Source organism: Uranotaenia lowii, chromosome 3 (assembly GCF_029784155.1).
Source record: "Uranotaenia lowii strain MFRU-FL chromosome 3, ASM2978415v1, whole genome shotgun sequence".
Classification (NCBI taxonomy): domain Eukaryota; kingdom Metazoa; phylum Arthropoda; class Insecta; order Diptera; family Culicidae; genus Uranotaenia; species Uranotaenia lowii.
In genome coordinates this window covers 357,861,787-357,882,480 of record NC_073693.1, presented here as the reverse complement: position 1 = coordinate 357,882,480, position 20,694 = coordinate 357,861,787, and the positions used below count along the sequence as shown (strand labels likewise).

The following is a 20,694-nucleotide window of genomic DNA, read 5'->3' as shown; positions in this document are numbered from 1 at the left end:
AATATCTTTATTCTATGTCAGCAAAATGACTTATTTACAATTTTCGGCACTTTAGGACTAAAGTAGGCTCTAGGTCCAAAGTAGGAGCACTCATCCTAATTGAAATGTATTTTATTTTGTCATAACTCATATCACGGTAGTATGTTTTCACTTAGAACTCCGTGTTTTTTTTTAGATAAGCATATTGATGGTAAATAATTTTTTGGATGAATAAAATATTCTGGTTACCCTGTCACTTTCTGTGAGAAACGGCGAACCCCAACCTGAATCTCTAAATCTTACAACCGATCACCTACAACTGGTACCTATCTGTTGTTCTACCTCGAACGGCAGCACGTTGCGAATAGTCCAGCATCCAGCTTCCAGCTTGCTTCCGGGATCAAACAAACAAACGATTCCCTCTCTCTGGAGCCACCACCACAAATCGACTTTCTACAATGCAAAGGCACGGTTTGTTGGTCTTGATACGGCCCAGGGTGTTGTTTACAAACGAAAGACTCTGGCTTTGGCTTGATGTCATGTTAGTTCACACACCGATCACCCACAACCCACAACACGAGACCTCGAAGAACGGCTTCCGGTAATCCAATTGGGGCCTGAGAGCTGAGCAATGAATTTTATCCAGCCTACGACTCGGCCAACGATTTACTATCACTAGCATTTTCCTTAATTTGAACTGATATCGGGAGTCGCTGTATCTGAAAACGAAAAAGTTTCTACGTTGATGTAATTGTATTTAGTTTTTATGAGTTGGCTGATAGGTCTCTAGGATTAAGTTTAAACGTATGTTGATTGAATCAAATCACTGATATAAAATGAAAATGAATTACTCCCACACCCCACTCAATGAAAAAGCCCCCAAAGGGGGCTGTTTCACTTTATCGAATCAACTCTCACCCCCAAAAATGAAACCCCCAGCATCCCAAAACAAACGCTTCGAAACGGTTCTTGTTTTATTTATCTCAATCTCAATAATCCACAACTCCGAAATTAAATTTCATGAGTTGTCATAATTTTTGAGTTATGTGATACGGGCCTATCCAAAAATGGTCCAACTGTTGTTGCTGATACGTCAAGATTTTCCCTGGAGATTCGATTATGGAGGAGAGGATGGGAGATTTCCACAAACAATCCCCCAATATGAGTGACAAAAAAGGGTTTCCTCCATCATGTGGGTAGGTGGAAAACATGCCGGCCGGCAATTGTGTTTTAATGTGTTGGCTATGACCCATCCCGCTTTTACCGATTTCGATCCAACTTTCGATCCGTCCGTCATGGGTCGAGAACTCCGGGGACATGTCACATTTCGTTCCGCTTACTTTTTTTCGGATTTGGTTTATCCTTCAAGCTACGGGTACGATTGATTTGATCCGGAATGACGTGAAGTGTTGTAAAAATACCAATCGTTAATGGATAAGTTATGAATCGGAAATCTGGAATCGGTATCAATTTCGGGAAGAACAAATTTCCACAAATTGATAAGAGGTGTATCGGTTCAATTTCAAGTTCTACGAATTGTTAACGAACGAATTTTCAAAAGTCTTTAAACGTATCAAGAGAACACATTTTAAATTTCAATCTCTCATTTTTAAACTTGTTCAGTGCATTGTGTACCCAAATGAATGCTTAAATATCATTCCCGAAAAATGTTTGCAATGATAAACAGATAAAAAATCACACATAAAATGTATGCAAATTTGGATTTCCACAATTTCCGCAAATGGAGCATTGCGTTGTTGAATTTTAGTTTTCGTCGTGCGTTGCAAGCAGCATAATTATTGCAGCTGCCGAAGAAGGAGCAAAAAATGCTTCGGATTATCTGAAAACATACTGCACCTGTTAATGAATACTTAATGAGATTGTAGCCGATGATAATCATGCGAAAATTTGGGCTGTCGAAAAGATTGAGTTGTACAAAAAAAACAACCGAGGCATATAAAATATACCAAATATAGCAAAAACTGAACCAAAATAGATCTTTGAAATTAAATTAAATTTTTACAGTCTTCATGTACTATTTGCTTCACTGGCAGTTTTTACTTAGCTTAACTTAAAACTAAAGTGTGTGGGGTGTGTGAGTCTTCAATAGCTCTCAGTCAGGACTTGACAGTTGAGCTGGTTTTAGTGGTTTTAGTGGATATTTAGGCTACAAATTAATCATATGATTTTGAAACATTTTAATACGGAAAGTGAACTTTTTTTACCCTTATCCGTCCCTGATTTTTACCCGTTACAGTCCCTGGAGTGTCAATTTGAAACTTCTGACTAAAACCAATATATCTCTCTTGTTTCTCAACCAATTTTGATAAAATTTATAGTTTTGGAAACCTTGAAACAAAACTCAAATATGTTTATTAAACATTATGCACATACAACACATCAGTTCTCTGTGATTCAAAGTCTAAGAAATCTACGGAATGCTAAAAAAATTTCTTTGTGTCCAAGAAAGCTTAAGTTAGAAACCATACGTTGGACATAAGTTTATATTTTTAGGGAATTTTTATAGACCATGGCCACAAAAAATGTAAAAAAAATGGTTTAAAATACTTTTCATCAATGAACCGTGGAAACTGTTCAAGCCACAGCAGATAAAAATTGAAGATAGGATTGAAAAGGAGACGTATTTTGGCACATTTTTTTTACATTTTAAAATTGTCAACATACGAAACACAGGATTTTTGACGAAATTTCAAAGGTTGATGTATTTTGGTATAACCCCTTGTTACTAATTTGACTTTGATAAAAATGACAAAAATGGCAAAATTTATAACTATTCATAACTTAAATGTCAAAACTGACAAATTTAAACAAAAGAAAAATTGACGAAAATGCTACAAACTACAAAATATACAAAATAAGCGTTAATAACAAAACTGACTAAATTCTATTTTGCTAATTTAAATAATTTTGTCAAATTAATTAATATGGTCAATTCTGTCAGTTTTGTTATTTTTGTCAATTTTCTTTTTTTTCGATTAAAGTCGTTTTAATAAACATCTTTATGTCATTCACGATTTATATTAACGATGCAGTTGGCGGACAGTCATTGAAAAACTTATCCGGTACATATGTGATCGATATTTATTCTTGGGCTCAAACTCACGGACATCGGCTCAGAAAGCAACTGACTTGCCAACCGATCTATATCACAAGCCTTCAAACTTAGAGCACAATAAACAGAATAATAATGATTTTAAACAACGTTGGAGAAATTTGGAAAACTAGGAAGAATTAAAATAATTCAAAACAAAATCGAGAAATAAATTGGAGGCTGATAAAGACTATGTATATAAAAACTTTCATTTTACGCTTCCGAACCAAAAATATTTTTATGAAAAGATAAACCACCGTAATGTTTGTATGTAACTTTAATTTGTCAGCCTTAGCGGTGAAAAGTGATGTCCTTTTTTTAGTAGGGACATCTAAAGATTATGAAATTTTTATTAAGATGAATAGAAGGTTAGATGAAATGAAAGATGGTGAAAATGAGTGGGTAGAATTTATTTAGAAGAATTATCATCACATATAAATTTTTTTTTCACCATCTTTCATTTCATCTAACCTTTTATCCACCTTCAAAATGTCATAATCTTTAGATGTCCCTATTAAGAAAAGGACATCCCTTTCACCGCTAAGGCCGACAAATTAAAGTAACATAGAACCAAAAATTGGAAATGCAAAAGAAAAACTAATGGAAATACTGTAGGTCGTTAAGTTGTTCTTGAAAAGAAGCTTACTTGATGTATATACATTCTGGAAAAAAACCAAATTAAATTTTAAAACTAATAAAACAAATACGAAAATTAAACAGAAATAATACAACATAATCGGAAACAAAATTGAAATAATATCACAACAATATTAAACCAAATTAAAAACTTAATAAAGACCAATAAAGACTTGAAAATTAATGACAAAAAAAGAAAAATCGAGAAATAACTTAAACGAAATTGAGGAAAAATAGAAAAATTTGTTGATATAGTTTTGACAAACTTGTTTAAAACAAGGGCTAAATAAAGAAAAATCAGAAAAAAATGGAAAATTTCGAAAAGGATAGCAAAAACCATAAGACATATTTGAAATAGTATTGAAAAAAAAATACTACTTAAAACCTTTTGAAGTACAGTCCCCCCACAATCATTAGTCACTTAACGTATCATTAAACCACAAAATGTTCGTTCATTCGGGTGTTAGTGGACCAAACATCAAGCTTTGCTTGAATTTCAGTCATTAAACATTCCCTCTTTGATTTCAAACATGATTTTGTTTCCAATTTTGTTGAAAAATAATATTATTTACCGAAACAATCAACGTTTTTCAAAACCACAATTATGGGTCAAAGTTGAATCTTGTAACAATTATTAGTCATACTGCCCACAATTATTAGTCACATAGAAGCCCATGGCAACACCCGAATATCAACATGAAAATCAAAAAGTTTCTGGCAAACATTCAGGGGCATTATTTGCTAGTATACGTTCAAGGGGCAATCGGGTTGAGCTAGCAACCAAGAAATGTTTTGTTTTGCTTGCGAAAAAGCGACCCATGATTGTGTGGAACTTGGTGGATTCTGTAACAATTATGGGTCACTTTTATTTTGCTAAATATTATTGAATTTTCGCATATCATTCGCTCAGTTTTATTTGAAAAATGTAAACTCTTCTTTTGTACTTATATGGGACAAATTCATGTGGTTGGAATCTTTGAAATACCCGCATAAGGGGCTTAACGGTTTAAGATGTCAACCTTATAACATTGGAATTTTACGCGATAGTTCCACAGCTTATAGTTCACCTTTGATAAAAAGTATTCAAACAGCAATTTTACTGTTATAAAACGCACAAATAATATTTTTAATGCATTTTGATGATATTAGCTTAGCTTAGCTTAGCTTGTTTGACTACTCATATCCACCTTAAACCATTAAATCCGAAATGCTTCATTTATCAATAACAGTTTTCAGAAATACGATAATTTTTCATTATTTCTATAAAAATTAAACGTTGTATTATGTCCATTCATTCAAACGCATTTCGAATTTCATGATCGCTGGCGTGGCTAAGCAGAACAAGTTCCACATCGCCAATGGTTGCTACTCCGTGATTGATCGAGGCCATCAATTTTATGCAAAGTCCAACAGAATGGTGTTTGGGATTAACAGTACATTCTCAGTGCATAAAACTCATGCTCTCCCTTAAAAAAAAAAAAAATAATAATAAGATCAATAACGGCGCCGGCCACGTCCTAGTAGTCAATGAGGGACAAAGGAAGGAATGTTAGTAAGATACTCTTTTGGTTCAACTTGCAACCCCTTAACTTCGTGTATCTTAAAAATTCATTTTCAAGAAATCAAAAACAGAGGTACGCAAGTATCACCAGCTATGGAAACCGTCTGTACGTCTGCGAATCTATATTCAAGTATCAAAGGAAAGGTTTATGTTAGTAAAGGGAAGGTATTATAGATCAGGATCCATTTTGGTAATGGTACGACCTTGGGGTTTCCCTACTCCTTCTGTGCTCCTAGTCGTTTCCTATTGAAACTCCTGTTTCTGTCTATGAGGCCTGTTGATAAAAAAAAATTGTGATGATAGTGCCTTTTCAACAGCCCTTGTTCTTGCCGTACAGTGCACAAGTTCAAAGCGATAATTAAACCTGATAAAACTAGCTCATTTTCCTCAAACTAGATCCTACAGCATCAACGAACTTGCAGAACGACTAAATTATTCTTATTAAATTTTTTTTAGTCCTTACATATCAAAATTAAATACAATTACACATCAAAATTAAATACAATAATACAATAATATGACTTTCATTTTTCCATCTCTTGCTTGATAATTCAAAACAGCCGTTCTGTAGATTCCTTAATGCTTTTCTAAACTCGGGCCTCATTACTTAGATATACTTGTTTCAATAAGCAAGTATAGCGTTATTTAAATATGTAAAAGGAATGTATCATTTGTTTAAAATTTACACATTCTCGAGTTAAAAAAAAATCTGTAGTTTGTTTATGCTTAAATCAAAATTTCTTTTTGATAACATCTTTAAGACATACTTGAACTTGAAAAAACTTTTTTTTTTCTTCTGACGGTCAAAATTTAATACAAAATTTGGTATTTTGCATTTATTTTCTTATTGACAAGTGAGTTATTTGCTCTTAAAATACCTCTTAGGATAATATTTCTCAACTTGAATTTGATCAAAAGAAGAATTGCAATCTTCGGAACATATAGTATTTTGTTTTTTACAAATGATTGAATTGCTGAACTTAGACCTGCTGTAACCTTTTCTTTCTGAATTCATATTTTGAGAGGCGCTTAATTTTTTTATTGATTTGGTTTTCAATTATTGTATTCATTTTTTAAATTCCACGAATTGACAATAATATATCATTTTTCAATATGCATTTAAACCTTAAACATGAGCTTACTATCAACTTAAGCCCACCTATGGCCAAAGCTTTAACCACTTATTTTATAATTGTCCACAAGCCTGTCACAAAGGATCTTCAAACTTTGACATCAAAATAATAAGTGTGTCATTATTTAACCCAACACACATTTTTACATATATACTTTTATTGGCTAATCAATTATTTTAATTTTCTTTATTTAAAATATTTTTGGTGAATTTTTTTTTTCTTGGCAGCTGAAGACATTTTTTATAATTTGCATCTTCGATATCATGGTATTTCATTACTGCTTTAATTATATATGATTGGTGCATTGCGAAGCTTGGTAGAATACTTCCAAGAAAAGTTGTCATACTATTTCTTGTTAAAGATCTGCATATCATGTGCGTTTAGTGTTTTTGAAAAATGCTGTGCCCTAAATAAACATACCTAATAACTTATCTTAACGCATTACTTTCGGAAAAAAATCTGTACTATAGATGCCAAAATATAACATATTTTAAAGTTCCTGTCTGTATGTATGATCTTGTTTGAAAAATCCCTATTTAGTTTCTAACTTAGACATTGACTGTTTGCTTTTTAATGTCTGGAAAACATTTCATAATTTAACTACAAAATACGGCGGACCATGAGCGCCATTTAACATACAGTTCCACACCCATTTAAATAATTTCTTAAAATCCTCCCATCTACTAAAAGCTTCTAGAACTGGTGATAGAAAAAGAAAACTTCTGAATTATTGATAATATGCTCTTACATTTGATTTGGTATCTTAACACGAATATTTTCCACTAATCATACAGCGTAAAATAAAATCTGTCTTGAATTCTCAAAAGTTTTAAAAGATATTTGTACATGAAACATTCTGGAAAACCGAAATAATTGATGACAAGAAATAAAAACGCGTATAATAATAAATAATCCAGAATTTACACCACATTGAGACCCCATATTTAAATAAAACATTTTCCTTTCTGATACATTGTATAAATATTCATAAAATCTAATTTAATTACGGACAGCTTTGTGAAAATAAATTATTTGTAAGTAAATGAATAATATTTTAGGGACAAACTTTTAGCGTTTATTGAAATACTAACGAAATAAAAAGGGTTTTTCAAATGTTCTGAAGAAATCATCAGAGAATTATTATTTTGAAGATGGAATATATTTTTGAAAATGAACAATATCCTTTCTTTGAGTATAGATTAACTAGTTTCTGAAGACTACTATTTTTCCGTAACCAATTTGCAGTGATAATATTTATGAGAAGGCTTTTTAAATGGTCCATTATTAGGTGCCTATAATACAGGGTAAACCAAAATAAACCATCCTTTACCACACAATTTTATAATTCCTTCAACACAACGCCAAAAAATATTATAGACCTCAAATTTATTCTCCCGTGATTTGAAGTAAAGTCGCCTTGTGTTCAGTAGTGAATAAACTCACCCAGTAATGAATAAACTCAATATGAATTGACTCTTAACTAGACTACTGCTCCGAACTATATATTTTAGTGTTCTTATAAAACAAAAAATCTTGCCATTTTGCGATTGGAGTTGATTTTCCAAGTGATCATAATTAGAAACGGTAAAATATTGAGGGATGAAGACTAAAGCTCAATGTCAGCGGGGCATTGGAGATCATGTAGATTCTGCTATCACCTTATCGTAATGTCTGACTTTTCCAGACTGTCTGCAATAATTGGCAGTACCGTGAGTTGCGTGTGGTGTGGATCCACCTGGGTACAAGCACACACATTCCATACCGACAATACCAGAACACAGCACCATCATATTTATTATATACCCGTAGTCCTAAAATAAGTAGTCGTTTCACAAATCGAACAATATTCTAATCATTGCCCTGTTAATTTTTGTCACTTCCTTTTGTTTTGTTTTGCTTGAAAATCAGATATTCGTCTGAAGACTGTGGATTAGTCAAAGATAAGAACTGTTGATGTACTTTGGAAATATTTTATCTGTCCGTACTAGTGCTATTAAAATAAAAAGTAGTTGAAATACTGTAGAGTAAAATATACGTTATTTTCATGTTAAGCACTTGAAAAATGAAGTTAAAAAGTATTCTCAAATTAACAAACACAAAAAACATAGATTCAGCCAATCTTTGCAGCTACACAATCTTCAAACGTTTATCCGCGTTTCACCCGAATCCCTTGCAGCAAAATTAGGACAATTTCATTTTTATTCACGGTGAGTTGAGATTGCTTACCTAGTAACAAATATTAATCCGGTCGTCAGCAAACCTTTTGCTTCAAGGGAGTTAGTTGGAAAATTCCAACTACATATTTTCCCGTTGTCGAAAAAAATTGAAATTGATATTTCTTACCTGAATTCCTTCAAATTTCATGAACAACACCTCAAATATACAACACAGATTTCTCCCTACGAATACCAAATATTTCCCACTCTCTGCAGTCCAGTTTAACTAATAAAATTCTTAAAATTCAATAGCACTATAAAAATCTTCGACCACATGGATTACACGCTTAAACCGAACTCTCGGTTATTGATACGCTTTATCACATCTTATTGGAAAAATTAAATAAATATGGAATAAGGGGCATAGCAAATGATATAGATTGCTGATATATTTCGAATTGAAGTTTGTGGCAAGCTTTCCGAGTCGTTCGTGACTACTGACACAACTAATACAGCTGTTTAGGTCCGAGATTTTCTGAACCATTGCGTCGCTTGCTGCCCATGATCCGCAAGCATGATCAACCAATAGTGTTATGGCCGGATTTGGCATCAGTTCTCTACTCAAAGGACACGATGGCTTGGTACAAATCCAACGAAGTCGCGAGCGCCCTTTGGGCCCTAACCAATTTGTATTTGAGAAAACATGTGAAGCCTGCAGATTCTATCCAAAATTTCGCAAAAGACTGGAATAAAGTGATCAAAATCATCCCAAATCAGTCAGTGCTGAGGCTAAGAAGCAGTCTTCGATCGAAAATTCGAAAACTGGCCTATGATTGACTGAAATCTAATTTTGCCTTTGATCACTGTAAAAGAAGTCTATGGAGAATTGAAAAGTGAAATAAAAATTTAATTTTCTCATAAATTATGTTTATACTGTTCATTTTAAACACAATGGGACACCCTATAACAGTGATAGGAATAACGGAAAATGCAGGTGAGCTCCCACTTGCTGGACTTACATTTCTTGTGGGGGATTTTCGCTGGTGTTTCTCGTACATACGTCAATCAAATTATTTCATACATTCTCATTATTTTAACTTGATTTGGAATTTAAAAAATGCGACAATAAATTGTTATTAAATAATTTGCTCAACAACATTTCCTTGCTCGCGCAACTGGAACACAATGTAATCCTTTTAGGACGAATGAAATGGCAAAATTTTGCAATGTTTGTGTGATTAGTTAACGTGGATTATTAGCATATAACTGATAACATTCCCTTCCCATGTATTAGAACATAAGCCAGCCGCCAGACGCGAGATAAGGTTAGACGCGATTACGCACCGTTTCCGTTTCACCGTAGAACATCGACACGAACGATGATTTAGAAAAAATAGGTCAACAGCGCAGGTTCACCCATCTGGGTGAGAACCGCTGGTTGAAGGTCACTGTTATGCCTGCTATCCGATTGAAATACAAAGTAGTAGTAGTAGTTGATACGTTTCTCGGAATAAATTTTGATAAGTTAAAACGATAACACAGCGCAAACTAACAAAACATGTAACAGTACAAATTAACAAAATTAAGCACGAATTAAAATATAAAAAATTCTCTTTTTTCTATTTCCAGAACATTAATTTAGCTGATAGTGTAGCATTAAACGAACCAGTAGCGGATATCGATGCAAGTCCCCTGAGCAGGTTCAAACGAAACAATGGAGTCCGCGGATCGTAAGTTCGAACTGAAGTTTGTTTTTGCAACATATTGATTTATGCAATTTTCTTCTCTATAAGTTTTCGCGGTCAAACGCAGTCACAGTACTTACACTTCGGAGACAATCAGGACGGAAAGGCGGAGGCGGAAGCAACACAGCACAGTTCTAGAGCGGTAGTTGGTATGTACGATATCCCTTACTAAAGAAATTATCGTTACGAAGCTTATCACAATTCACACGGTTCATTTCAGTGGGTTCCAATGGCATGGGCCAGGCACAAAGCCAATCGATGGGGGCCGACTGCAGCTCTTGTTTCGATGTTGGACAAGATGGCAGGAGTTACGTGTATGGTATGATCAACTACACAATATAATGCAATAGCAATGTCATGTTGTTTACCGAACTTTGATCAACATTTTAGATGCACGACCTGATCCGCTAAGAGCACCCAGCGGTTACGATTACCGATCTCCAGGTGCCGGGGATGATAGGTTCCGTCCAGGAAGTGACACTTTTGATCGGTTTTCCGTACCTGGTGGAAGACCAGGCGCAGGGACTGGAGTTGGTGGACCTGGTAGTACAGCTGGAGGTACAGGGACCGGTCAACTTCCTTCTGGAACAGGAACTGGTGGAACAGGTACGGGACAATACTTTGGTGGTACTGGACAATATCCAGGTGCTACTGGAACTGGTCACGGAGGAACGGGTGCAGGAGGTGATGGAAGCGCACGACCAGGAACTGTTGGGACCCCTGGATTTGATGCGTATGGAAGACCAATTCCAGGAACATCTGGAAGACCCATCGGAGGAACGGACTCCTATGGAAGACCCCTTGGGCCAGACGGAAGACCTCTTGGACCGGACGGACGGCCTCTTGGACCGGATGGAAGGCCTGTCGGACCAGATGGAAGGCCTGTCGGACCAGATGGAAGACCCCTTGGGCCAGACGGAAGACCTCTTGGACCGGACGGACGGCCTGTCGGACCAGATGGCCGGCCACTTGGACCAGATGGAAGGCCATTTGGACCAGATGGAAGGCCTCTCGGGCCAGACGGAAGACCTCTTGGGCCAGACGGAAGACCTCTTGGGCCAGACGGAAGACCTCTTGGACCGGACGGACGACCTTTAGGACCAGATGGAAGGCCTCTCGGACCAGACGGAAGACCTCTTGGGCCAGACGGAAGACCTCTTGGACCTGATGGAAGGCCTCTTGGACCAGATGGAAGACCTCTAGGACCAGGTGGAAGACCTACTGGGCCAGATGGAAGGCCACTTGGGCCGGATGGAAGACCTCTTGGACCAGATGGCAGGCCCCTCGGACCAGATGGAAGACCTCTTGGACCAGACGGAAGGCCTCTTGGACCGGATGGACGACCCCTTGGACCAGATGGCAGGCCCCTCGGACCAGATGGAAGACCTCTTGGACCTGACGGCAGACCCCTTGGACCAGATGGAAGGCCTCTAGGACTGGATGGCCGGCCCCTCGGACCAGATGGAAGACCCCTTGGACCAGATGGCAGGCCCCTCGGACCAGATGGAAGGCCTCTTGGACCGGACGGCAGACCCCTTGGACCAGATGGAAGGCCTCTTGGACCAGATGGACGACCCCTTGGACCCGATGGAAGACCCCTTGGACCAGATGGCAGGCCACTAGGACCAGATGGACGACCTCTTGGACCGGACGGAAGGCCTCTTGGATCAGACGGTAGGCCTCTAGGACCAGGCGGAAGACCTACTGGACCAGATGGTCGGCCCCTCGGACCAGATGGAAGACCTCTTGGACCAGATGGAAGACCTGTTGGACCAGACGGAAGACCTATCGGACCAGATGGAAGGCCTATTGGTCCAGACGGAAGGCCTCTTGGACCGGATGGTAGACCTCTAGGACCTGATGGCAGGCCTCTTGGACCGGATGGAAGGCCTATCGGAGGCCCTGGATCAACAGGGATCCATGGTGGACCATCTCCAATTGGTACACCTGGCGTACCAGGTTTTTACACTCCCGGAGGTCCGAAACCCCAGGTAATGGGACCGTCATTGGCTGATATCTCACAAGGTCCTTCAAGCATCTACGGAGTTCCAGGAACTCATACAGTGACACTTCCGGGTCACGACCATACCGTTGTTAATCCAACCGGAGGGCTAACAGTATTAGTAGGCACTGGCAGTCCCAAGCAAACGGTTATCGGTTCCGACAGCCGACTGGACGGTCATGGACCGGTCAAAATTATTCCTGGTCCTGCCGACAGTTCCGGTCCACCGAAGCAAACTGTTTTTGCACACCCCGGCGGTGTGACGGTGCTTGTTGGAACGGGTGGACCTCATCAAACCGTGCATCATCTACCGGTTTCCGGCAGTTACCCTATCGGACCACAAACCATTCAAACGGGAACAGGAATAGCGCATCCTGGTATTTATCATCCCGGGATGGTAGGTGGCACTGGAACCCAATATCCAGGAACGGCAGGCGCTGGACAATATCCAGGTCAATACCAGCCTGGAGGCACAGGACCTGGAGGTCCTGGAACAGGAATCTCAGGAGGAACGACTGGTACGGGCACAGGTACTGGAGCTGGACAACTTGCTGGAACTGGACAGTACCCAGGAGGTACTGGACACGCACAATATCCTGGAGGTCCGGGTGTTGGTACAGGGGCTGGACAGTATCCAGGTGGAACTGGTATTGGACAATATCCAGGTGGAACGGGAGCTGGGCAGTACCCAGGCGGAACAGGTGCTGGACAATATCCGGGTAGCGTAGGTGGAGGACAGTATCCTGGTGGTGTAAGTGGAGGACAGTTTCCGGGTGGAACGGGTGCTGGACAATATCCTGGTGGAACAGGTGCAGGGCAATACCCAGGTGGAACAGGAACGGGACAATATCCAGGCGGCACAGGGGCTGGACAGTATCCCGGTGGAACAGGAGCCGGACAGTATCTAGGAGGAACAGGCGCCGGACAACATCCAGGTGGAACGGGCGGAACAGGGGCTGGACAATATCCCGGTGGAACAGGATCCGGACAGTATCCAGGAGGAACAGGTGCTGGACAATATCCTGGAGGAACAGGCAGTGGACAATATCCTGGAGGAACAGGTGCCGGACAACATCCAGGTGGAACGGGTGCTGGAAGATATCCAGGTGGTACTGGACAACACCCTGGAGGAGTCGGACAACATCCAGGAGGAACAGGCGTAGGACAATATCCTGGTGGAACAGGTGCTGGGCAATACCCCGGTGGAACAGGAGCCGGACAGTATCTAGGAGGAACAGGCGCCGGACAACATCCAGGTGGAACGGGCGGAACAGGGGCTGGACAATATCCCGGTGGAACAGGATCCGGACAGTATCCAGGAGGAACAGGTGCTGGACAATATCCTGGAGGAACAGGCAGTGGACAATATCCTGGAGGAACAGGTGCCGGACAACATCCAGGTGGAACGGGTGCTGGAAGATATCCAGGTGGTACTGGACAACACCCTGGAGGAGTCGGACAACATCCAGGAGGAACAGGCGTAGGACAATATCCTGGTGGAACAGGTGCTGGGCAATACCCCGGTGGAACAGGAGCCGGCCAGTATCCAGGAGGAACAGGGGTTGGGCAATTACCTGGCGGAACAGGTGCTGGACAGTATCCTGGAGGAACAGGCGCCGGACAGTTTCCAGGCGGAAAAGGTACTGGACAATATCCAGGTGGTACAGGTACTGGACAACACCCTGGAGGAATCGGACAACTTCCAGGAGGAACAGGAGCAGGACAATATCCTGGTGGAACAGGTGCTGGTCAATATCCTGGTGGAACAGGTACTGGTCAATACCCGGGAACAACAGGAGCAGGACAATACCCTGGCGTACCAGGTGCTGGACAATATCCCGGTGGAATAGGCACGGGACAATATCCAGGTGGAACAGGTATGGGACAATATCCAGAAGGAACGGGGGCCGGACAGTATCCAGGCGGTACAGGTGCTGGACAATATCCTGGGGGAACTGGCTCTGGACAGTATCCAATTGGACCTGGAACAGGAGTAGGACAACCTGGAATTGGAGGTACAGGATCTGGACAGTATCCTGGAGGAGTCGGTGTTGGACAACTTCCAGGAGGTACCGGAACGGGACAATACCCAGGGGGAATGGGCACGGGACAGCTTCCAGGTGGTGTTGGCATTGGTCAACATCCTGGTAGTACAGGTGCTGGACAGCACACAGGCGGTGTAGGTGGTGGACAATATCCAGGAACCGGAACTGGATCAGGCACTGGACAATATCCGGGTGGAACAGGTACCGGACAATACCCTGGAGGAACAGGAATCGGACAATACCCAGGAGGTACGGTTGCCGGACAATATCCAGGAGGAGCAGGTAGTGGTGGCCGGTACCCGGGAGGTACGGGTACCGGTCAGTATCCTGGGGGTACGGGTACTGGTCAATATCCAGGCGGAACTGGAACTGGTATTGGTGGCACTGGAACCGGACATTATCCAGGAAGCGGTATATCAGGACAGTATCCCAGTGGACCGGGTACTGGTACTGGTCAATACCCAGGTGGAACAGGAACAGGAGTGGGTATAGGAACAGGCGGCATTGGTGGTCAATATCCAGGTCAAAAACCAACCAGTATAGATCAATATCCAAGTACGATAACTCAGGGAGGTTCCGTAGTAAGCGGAGGTCCTCAAACCATTCAGGCCGTATCGGACGATGACGATTCGTTTTCGCAAGCGGAATCATCGGTGAATAATGGACAGGCTATTGCCAGCGCACAGGGTCGTAAAAATGGTGGCACGGCACAAACGCAGGTATCCGATTTAATGCATTTTGATGATATTGTCGATTAACTAAAAATAATAATATGATATAATTTCTTTTGGTTTAGTAGATATCATCAGTTCTAATGATCGGTGACTAATAATTGTGTGTGACCCATGATTGTGGGGGGGGCTGTATAAATAAGAATCTTTTTCTGATGATGACAAAATTTGAACAAATTGGACTAGAGTAAAACTTTTAATAGTCGGAAGTAATTGAGACATTATTGAGATATAACAATAAAAACACGTGGGATCAAATTGATATACACTGGATTCTTTTTTTAAAAGATCTTATTTTACGCGGTTTTATTTTAAACGATTTTTTTTTAAATGATTTTCTCGAAATAAGACGATTTTCGAACATGTCAAAAATAGATTTTAAACATTCCCGCTTTTTGCCAAACCACTCTTGAATGGTAAATTGGTTCGGACGTTGCTTTCGACAGAAACATGGGCCGGAATGGCCACTTAGAGACTTTGCGGAAGTTCCGGAACAACCGTGGCTTAAAACCCAAAACAGATCAATCTAAAACAAATCTTTGAGCTTCCCAATTTCACTCAAATCTCCCCAGAATGATCTACCTGGTTGGAAATGATCGATTTGCAATCCAAGTTGGCCATTTTACTCGAAATGAGCGATGAATTTTGCCCGATTGTTTTGAACTTGTTTTAAACGATTTCTTTTTTTGCACGAACACAACAATCGTTTAAAAAAAGAATCCAGTGTAAATTGAAGCAAAACTGATACAAATAAATAAGAAAGACAAATTGCAATTATTTTGAAAAATAAAGCCAAACGAAATCGAAAAAAGAAAAATTGGAAAAGAGACGAACAAAAATAAAGAAAATGAAAATACAAAAATCCATATATAAAAATTGAATGCAAAATATCAAAAAAATTCAAAACTGGATTTAACAAGAAATATCGGAAAAAAAATTAAAAAAAAACTGAAAAACAAATTGACAGAAGAAAAAGAAAATGAATGGTTAACAACATAGTTTAGAAACAATTTTGAAAATGTTGGGAGGAATAGTAGACACACACGAATAAGAAGAAGAAGCAAGTTGTAGACAAAACATCGTCGAAATAATTTGAGAAGCGATTTAACTGCAATGATAGTTCATTAAATGTGAAACAAAATTATTTCACAATCCAGTGCAACAAATGAAAAAAAAAAACTAAAAAAAAAACGAATTTGATTTGAAATTCAAAGAAAAAACATGAAATTTGAAGATTGATTCGAAGGAATCATGCAATAAATGATCAGAAATTGCAAAAAACTTCGAACAAAACAAATTGTAAATTGAAGAACAATAAACAGAATATTGACAGAACTAAGAAAAATTTAAAATCAAATAATTTCAAGTATTAAAATTTGTCATTTTTGTCATTTTTGTCATTTTTGTCATTTTTGTCATTTTTGTCATTTTTGTCATTTTTGTCATTTTTGTCATTTTTGTCATTTTTGTCATTTTTGTCATTTTTGTCATTTTTGTCATTTTTGTAATTTTTGTAATTTTTGTAATTTTTGTAATTTTTGTAATTTTTTAATTTTTTGTAATTTTTGTCATTTTTGTCATTTTTGTCATTTTTGTCATTTTTGTCATTTTTGTCATTTTTGTCATTTTTGTCATTTTTGTCATTTTTGTCATTTTTGTCATTTTTGTCATTTTTGTCATTTTTGTCATTTTTGTCATTTTTGTCATTTTTGTCATTTTTGTCATTTTTGTCATTTTTGTCATTTTTGTCATTTTTGTCATTTTTGTCATTTTTGTCATTTTTGTCATTTTTGTCATTTTTGTCATTTTTGTCATTTTGTCATTTTTGTCATTTTTGTCATTTTTGTCATTTTTGTCATTTTTGTCATTTTTGTCATTTTTGTCATTTTTGTCATTTTTGTCATTTTTGTCATTTTTGTCATTTTTGTCATTTTTGTCATTTTTGTCATTTTTGTCATTTTTGTCATTTTTGTCATTTTTGTCATTTTTGTCATTTTTGTCATTTTTGTCATTTTTGTCATTTTTGTCATTTTTGTCATTTTTGTCATTTTTGTCATTTTTGTCATTTTTGTCATTTTTGTCATTTTTGTCATTTTTGTCATTTTTGTCATTTTTGTCATTTTTGTCATTTTTGTCATTTTTGTCATTTTTGTCATTTTTGTCATTTTTGTCATTTTTGTCATTTTTGTCATTTTTGTCATTTTTGTCATTTTTGTCATTTTTGTCATTTTTGTCATTTTTGTCATTTTTGTCATTTTTGTCATTTTTGTCATTTTTGTCATTTTTGTCATTTTTGTCATTTTTGTCATTTTTGTCATTTTTGTCATTTTTGTCATTTTTGTCATTTTTGTCATTTTTGTCATTTTTGTCATTTTTGTCATTTTTGTCATTTTTGTCATTTTTGTCATTTTTGTCATTTTTGTCATTTTTGTCATTTTTGTCATTTTTGTCATTTTTGTCATTTTTGTCATTTTTGTCATTTTTGTCATTTTTGTCATTTTTGTCATTTTTGTCATTTTTGTCATTTTTGTCATTTTTGTCATTTTTGTCATTTTTGTCATTTTTGTCATTTTTGTCATTTTTGTCATTTTTGTCATTTTTGTCATTTTTGTCATTTTTGTCATTTTTGTCATTTTTGTCATTTTTGTCATTTTTGTCATTTTTGTCATTTTTGTCATTTTTGTCATTTTTGTCATTTTTGTCATTTTTGTCATTTTTGTCATTTTTGTCATTTTTGTCATTTTTGTCATTTTTGTCATTTTTGTCATTTTTGTCATTTTTGTCATTTTTGTCATTTTTGTCATTTTTGTCATTTTTGTCATTTTTGTCATTTTTGTCATTTTTGTCATTTTTGTCATTTTTGTCATTTTTGTCATTTTTGTCATTTTTGTCATTTTTGTCATTTTTGTCATTTTTGTCATTTTTGTCATTTTTGTCATTTTTGTCATTTTTGTCATTTTTGTCATTTTTGTCATTTTTGTCATTTTTGTCATTTTTGTCATTTTTGTCATTTTTGTCATTTTTGTCATTTTTGTCATTTTTGTCATTTTTGTCATTTTTGTCATTTTTGTCATTTTTGTCATTTTTGTCATTTTTGTCATTTTTGTCATTTTTGTCATTTTTGTCATTTTTGTCATTTTTGTCATTTTTGTCATTTTTGTCATTTTTGTCATTTTTGTCATTTTTGTCATTTTTGTCATTTTTGTCATTTTTGTCATTTTTGTCATTTTTGTCATTTTTGTCATTTTTGTCATTTTTGTCATTTTTGTCATTTTTGTCATTTTTGTCATTTTTGTCATTTTTGTCATTTTTGTCATTTTTGTCATTTTTGTCATTTTTGTCATTTTTGTCATTTTTGTCATTTTTGTCATTTTTGTCATTTTTGTCATTTTTGTCATTTTTGTCATTTTTGTCATTTTTGTCATTTTTGTCATTTTTGTCATTTTTGTCATTTTTGTCATTTTTGTCATTTTTGTCATTTTTGTCATTTTTGTCATTTTTGTCATTTTTGTCATTTTTGTCATTTTTGTCATTTTTGTCATTTTTGTCATTTTTGTCATTTTTGTCATTTTTGTCATTTTTGTCATTTTTGTCATTTTTGTCATTTTTGTCATTTTTGTCATTTTTGTCATTTTTGTCATTTTTGTCATTTTTGTCATTTTTGTCATTTTTGTCATTTTTGTCATTTTTGTCATTTTTGTCATTTTTGTCATTTTTGTCATTTTTGTCATTTTTGTCATTTTTGTCATTTTTGTCATTTTTGTCATTTTTGTCATTTTTGTCATTTTTGTCATTTTTGTCATTTTTGTCATTTTTGTCATTTTTGTCATTTTTGTCATTTTTGTCATTTTTGTCATTTTTGTCATTTTTGTCATTTTTGTCATTTTTGTCATTTTTGTCATTTTTGTCATTTTTGTCATTTTTGTCATTTTTGTCATTTTTGTCATTTTTGTCATTTTTGTCATTTTTGTCATTTTTGTCATTTTTGTCATTTTTGTCATTTTTGTCATTTTTGTCATTTTTGTCATTTTTGTCATTTTTGTCATTTTTGTCATTTTTGTCATTTTTGTCATTTTTGTCATTTTTGTCATTTTTGTCATTTTTGTCATTTTTGTCATTTTTGTCATTTTTGTCATTTTTGTCATTTTTGTCATTTTTGTCATTTTTGTCATTTTTGTCATTTTTGTCATTTTTGTCATTTTTGTCATTTTTGTCATTTTTGTCATTTTTGTCATTTTTGTCATTTTTGTCATTTTTGTCATTTTTGTCATTTTTGTCATTTTTGTCATTTTTGTCATTTTTGTCATTTTTGTCATTTTTGTCATTTTTGTCATTTTTGTCATTTTTGTCATTTTTGTCATTTTTGTCATTTTTGTCATTTTTGTCATTTTTGTCATTTTTGTCATTTTTGTCATTTTTGTCATTTTTGTCATTTTTGTCATTTTTGTCATTTTTGTCATTTTTGTCATTTTTGTCATTTTTGTCATTTTTGTCATTTTTGTCATTTTTGTCATTTTTGTCATTTTTGTCATTTTTGTCATTTTTGTCATTTTTGTCATTTTTGTCATTTTTGTCATTTTTGTCATTTTTGTCATTTTTGTCATTTTTGTCATTTTTGTCATTTTTGTCATTTTTGTCATTTTTGTCATTTTTGTCATTTTTGTCATTTTTGTCATTTTTGTCATTTTTGTCATTTTTGTCATTTTTGTCATTTTTGTCATTTTTGTCATTTTTGTCATTTTTGTCATTTTTGTCATTTTTGTCATTTTTGTCATTTTTGTCATTTTTGTCATTTTTGTCATTTTTGTCATTTTTGTCATTTTTGTCATTTTTGTCATTTTTGTCATTTTTGTCATTTTTGTCATTTTTGTCATTTTTGTCATTTTTGTCATTTTTGTCATTTTTGTCATTTTTGTCATTTTTGTCATTTTTGTCATTTTTGTCATTTTTGTCATTTTTGTCATTTTTGTCATTTTTGTCATTTTTGTCATTTTTGTCATTTTTGTCATTTTTGTCATTTTTGTCATTTTTGTCATTTTTGTCATTTTTGTCATTTTTGTCATTTTTGTCATTTTTGTCATTTTTGTCATTTTTGTCATTTTTGTCATTTTTGTCATTTTTGTCATTTTTGTCATTTTTGTCATTTTTGTCATTTTTGTCATTTTTGTCATTTTTGTCATTTTTGTCATTTTTGTCATTTTTGTCATTTTTGTCATTTTTGTCATTTTTGTCATTTTTGTCATTTTTGTCATTTTTGTCATTTTTGTCATTTTTGTCATTTTTGTCATTTTTGTCATTTTTGTCATTTTTGTCATTTTTGTCATTTTTGTCATTTTTGTCATTTTTGTCATTTTTGTCATTTTTGTCATTTTTGTCATTTTTGTCATTTTTGTCATTTTTGTCATTTTTGTCATTTTTGTCATTTTTGTCATTTTTGTCATTTTTGTCATTTTTGTCATTTTTGTCATTTTTGTCATTTTTGTCATTTTTGTCATTTTTGTCATTTTTGTCATTTTTGTCATTTTTGTCATTTTTGTCATTTTTGTCATTTTTGTCATTTTTGTCATTTTTGTCATTTTTGTCATTTTTGTCAT

The 20,694-nt window shown here is 35.8% G+C and overlaps 1 protein-coding gene across 1 annotated transcript in view; it reads left to right on the top strand.

Moving 5' to 3' along the window:
- The first annotated feature begins 9,565 nt into the window (after positions 1–9,565).
- The window catches only part of LOC129753999 (collagen alpha-1(I) chain-like), a 28,711-nt gene continuing 17,582 nt past the window's right edge, over positions 9,566–20,694 (top strand). Inside the window, exons 1-10 of the mRNA XM_055749854.1 lie at positions 9,566–9,571; positions 9,941–10,057; positions 10,207–10,307; positions 10,371–10,471; positions 10,543–10,641; positions 10,713–13,682; positions 13,752–13,991; positions 14,034–14,447; positions 14,499–14,747; positions 14,892–15,088. Coding sequence (XP_055605829.1) covers positions 9,566–9,571; positions 9,941–10,057; positions 10,207–10,307; positions 10,371–10,471; positions 10,543–10,641; positions 10,713–13,682; positions 13,752–13,991; positions 14,034–14,447; positions 14,499–14,747; positions 14,892–15,088 — 4,494 coding nt within the window. The remainder of the gene's footprint in view (positions 9,572–9,940; positions 10,058–10,206; positions 10,308–10,370; positions 10,472–10,542; positions 10,642–10,712; positions 13,683–13,751; positions 13,992–14,033; positions 14,448–14,498; positions 14,748–14,891; positions 15,089–20,694) is intronic.